Here is a 3,574-nt window from a genome sequence, read left to right on the forward strand (position 1 = left end):
TGCAACCCACGAAGGAGAAGAGGTGGTCCTCTGACTTCCATACACTGCCTGGCACTCATACATCCACACTCGTATATACACACACAACAGATAACATGGAACAATTAATAAGTGTGTGTGGAAAGGGAAGCTACCAGGGACTCTTTCAGCAAGGATTCTTCAAAAGAGTGCTCGTACTCCTTGTAAGGAATCTGTACTGAGGAACCCAGGGATGGTTTTGAGAGGGCAGAACGCATGTATTTCCTTTAGCTTACTGATAACTTCATGGGCTTTTATTCAGTATCACAATAAAAGTCATAAAAAATATAAGATAGTATCACACAGTGCAAATTATTCTGAAAGACAGACAAAAATGAGCATTAATCAAAGTTTTCAGGAACAATCATCATTCATATTTTACTGAATTTAGCATTAGGATTTTTCATGTTTCATAAGCTCATTAGCATGCATGTGCTTTAACAAAGGGTAAGCTGCAGATTGAATCAGTGCCACTGAGCTCTACACTGTCAATTATCTTAGAAGGTAATTTTTATTATATATATCATAAATTAATATCTAACATTAAAGTATTTTGAAAAAGGCAGTTCTAAACAATAGGAGTATTGGAAGTACATTACTCTATATTCCCAATAGCTGCATATCACACATTGGGCATCTGTACTTAGAATTAGCTAACTTAACAGTGATTCATCTTGCACTCATCTCTAAACTTTTCCACCACTGAAACCAGGGTTAATGTGAAGCCAACTCAGCATGTAGGTACTGACAAGGTATAAGGGATGTCCTCTTCTACTACTGGTCTAACAACTTCTCATCACCTTGTGATGATTTGGAGAGTGAGTTTTCTCCTTCAATTTCCATGTATCTCAGGAACTCTTGTGAAACCTACTTGAAGTACTTGTGCAACACACTGCTTATGATTGTCATCTGACTCACGCTTCTGATGTTGTGGAACTTACTAAAAACGCAGCTTGATTCCTAGGGACTGATGCAGGGTTTTGTTTTGTTTTTCAAGATGTATGTCTTGTCAACTGCTGGAGATGGTTCTCCATTACCATGTCCTCTGCACACAGATTCTCTGCTTGGTCATCTCTGAAACCAAGATCGTGTTGTAGGAGATAGCAAGGGACTGAAATTCTGAGCTCTAGGTGTGGGGCAAAAACATATTTATCTTCTTTCATGGAACAATAGAGCAGCTGTGCTTGATGTTCTAGTCCCCCTTTCACTCCTGGGATTTTACAGCTTAGTAGCCTGCACTTTCCTAACTTGGTACATAATTATTCACACATCTGGGCTGTGGATTCTAGGTCATTGCTTAAAAGGAATCCTGTTTTAATCACTGGATAAAATGCCTGATGCATTACTCCTGGGCAGATAGACTATGGTAAAAGGTGGGTGGGCTATGCAGAAGGAGTCCAAGAAGGAATCTTGGACTGGCATGGCTCTGGTACCTTAGAGTAACCCTGGTCAGGTATCATGGTATAGCCCTGATCAGGAACCTTGACATTCACATGTGTGTGCATGATTGTATGAAAAGGACATGGAAGATCATAACCCCAGAGGAAACAGTTCTCTCCAAGGCAAGCAGTATGTATCCTTTCCTCCTGTGCCCCCAGATGCAGGACCTCTTATGTGCTGGGTTTTTAGAGAAAGGGACCGTTGCTTGAATTAGTGATGGTAGAATTTTGTAGGTTACCACGAGAGTGTGAAGAGATGTACAGTGAGAGAGTAGAATGGTATGTATCAGGGTTAAGTAAAAGGAAATAATGAGACAATGAAAAAACTGAGATGGAAGAGTATACAAGTAGCTGTCCATTGAATGGAGACTTCAATACTGAGCATAAGATGTATGTTAGGGTAGTAAAAACGATTAGGTAAGGCTCAGTCAGGAGCAGAAGAAAAGACCTTGTTTAAACTAGCGTTTCAAAGTGATTGGCTTTGAGTGCCAATAGACAATACCTGAACACTTTCCCATGAGAGCCTCCTAATGTGTCCTCACAGCTTCCTGGGTGTACACTGTGACTGGATTAACATTAATGTAATCACGTCTATACCAATCCTTTTCAGTATATAGGCCTTGACTCACAAAGGAAGGCAAAGGAAGGGAAAGGATTTAGCAAATATCACACAGAGGCAAGAGTGGATTTACAGGTATTTTAATGGGGCAAAGCAGGAAACATGCATTTTTTTTCTATAGAAAATCTGCTAGAGTTTTGATCCAGATGAAGGATCCAAAAAGCATTCAAGGCACTAAGATTTTCTGCTTAACTTGAAGGCACCTTAGCGGGTGTGGAGGAAGACACCAGCAATAGGTATTTTTAGAGTACACATAGAGAGTGTGGCAAAATATTGCTAAATGGTCTCCAGAAAGTGGAGATACAGAAGCAGACAGAATAAAGGAGTTCAGCATCTGGTGTTTGGCTCTTCAAAGGCCTGGCTGGCTATCGACGGTATTATTTCTGCTTGGTCTTCTGCTGAGCTAATTCTGGAGTGACAGTTGTAGGACACGCTTCAGGAATCTTGGACTGGCATGGCTCTGGTACCTTAGAGTAACCCTGGTCAGGTATCATGGTATAGCTCTGATCAGGAACCTTGACATTCACATAGCCAGGTTCATGAACATTGGTAGAGCATGGCCCTGAGTTTGGCTCAGGGATATTGGTAGAGCATGGCCCAGGGATTGTGGTATAATCTTGCCCAGGGATGTTGGTAGAGCATGGCCCAGGGATGTTGGTAGAGCACGGCCCAGGGATGTTGGTAGAGCACGGCCCAGGCACTGTAGTATAATCTGGCTCAAGGACAACAGTGTAGCCTGACTCAGGCACTTTGGTGTTGCATGGCTCTGGAATCTTGGTGTTTCCTGGTTGTGGAACATCTGTGTGGCATGGCCCAGTGGTGGTTATTGGTTCAAATTGTCCTTGTGATGGAGGCTGACAGGGTTGCTTCACTTGATGCTCTTGAGGCTGAGGAGGCACGACAAAAGGCTGCTTCTGCTGGTAGGAACTCATATTTCAAAGGATGCTGACCCTAGATACAAGACAAATGACAGTGTTTTGAGGGAATTAATAGAAGCTGTTTTTTTCATTGCATTTTCCCTGTAAAGACTCTTTGATTTCCCCAAGCTGAAGGAAAATCATAGGTTGCTTTACATTCATCACTCATTTTTTAAGCTAAAAGATTAAGACTGCTTGATCATGTTTGTATAAGAAATAAATGGTTATAGTCAATTTCAGTATAAGGTGGGCTTGTCATTTATCAGAGCTACAGATCCTAGGATACACTATAATCCTCTCCCTCCTAGCTGGCAATTGGTACCTGTCTGTCTGGAAGTTAGCGACAGGCAATTTGCTTTTGACTGATGTTATAACCAGAAAAGAGGCATCCTCAAGTTCTAACTTATGATTATTTAAGAATATTTTAAGTTTATCTTAATATCATTATTTAATAACAGCAAACATATTATTTAATAACTAATATTTATTATTATTATTATTATTATTATTATTATTATTCATTAGCTAAAGCTCTGTGTCAGGGAGCAAGTCCTACCTATGGAAAGAAAGGTCAGTAGTTT

General features: G+C 40.6%; 1 protein-coding gene across 2 annotated transcripts; it reads right to left on the bottom strand.

Moving 5' to 3' along the window:
• Positions 1 to 2,453: 2,453 nt before the first annotated feature.
• LOC129673937 (small proline-rich protein 3-like) lies at positions 2,454 to 3,008 on the bottom strand. 2 transcript variants are annotated; one of them, XM_055603818.1, is made up of 2 exons: positions 2,826 to 3,008; positions 2,454 to 2,543 (listed from the first exon to the last, which is right to left on the bottom strand). In XM_055603818.1, the coding sequence occupies exons 1-2, from the start codon at positions 3,006 to 3,008 to the stop codon at positions 2,454 to 2,456; spliced, it is 273 nt and encodes a 90-aa protein (XP_055459793.1). The 2 variants fall into 2 exon arrangements, with proteins under 2 accessions (XP_055459793.1, XP_055459792.1); XM_055603817.1 differs by having other exon boundaries at positions 2,454 to 3,008.
• Positions 3,009 to 3,574: the final 566 nt, after the last annotated feature.

This window comes from Psammomys obesus, unplaced genomic scaffold (genome assembly GCF_907164565.1).
Source record: "Psammomys obesus unplaced genomic scaffold, mPsaObe1.curated_primary_1811, whole genome shotgun sequence".
In the NCBI taxonomy this organism is placed as follows: domain Eukaryota; kingdom Metazoa; phylum Chordata; class Mammalia; order Rodentia; family Muridae; genus Psammomys; species Psammomys obesus.

Coding starts and splice junctions, on each gene's coding strand:
- LOC129673937 (XM_055603817.1), bottom strand. CDS start 3,008: ATGAGTTCCTACCAGCAGAAGCAGCCTTTTGTCGTGCCTCCTCAGCCT.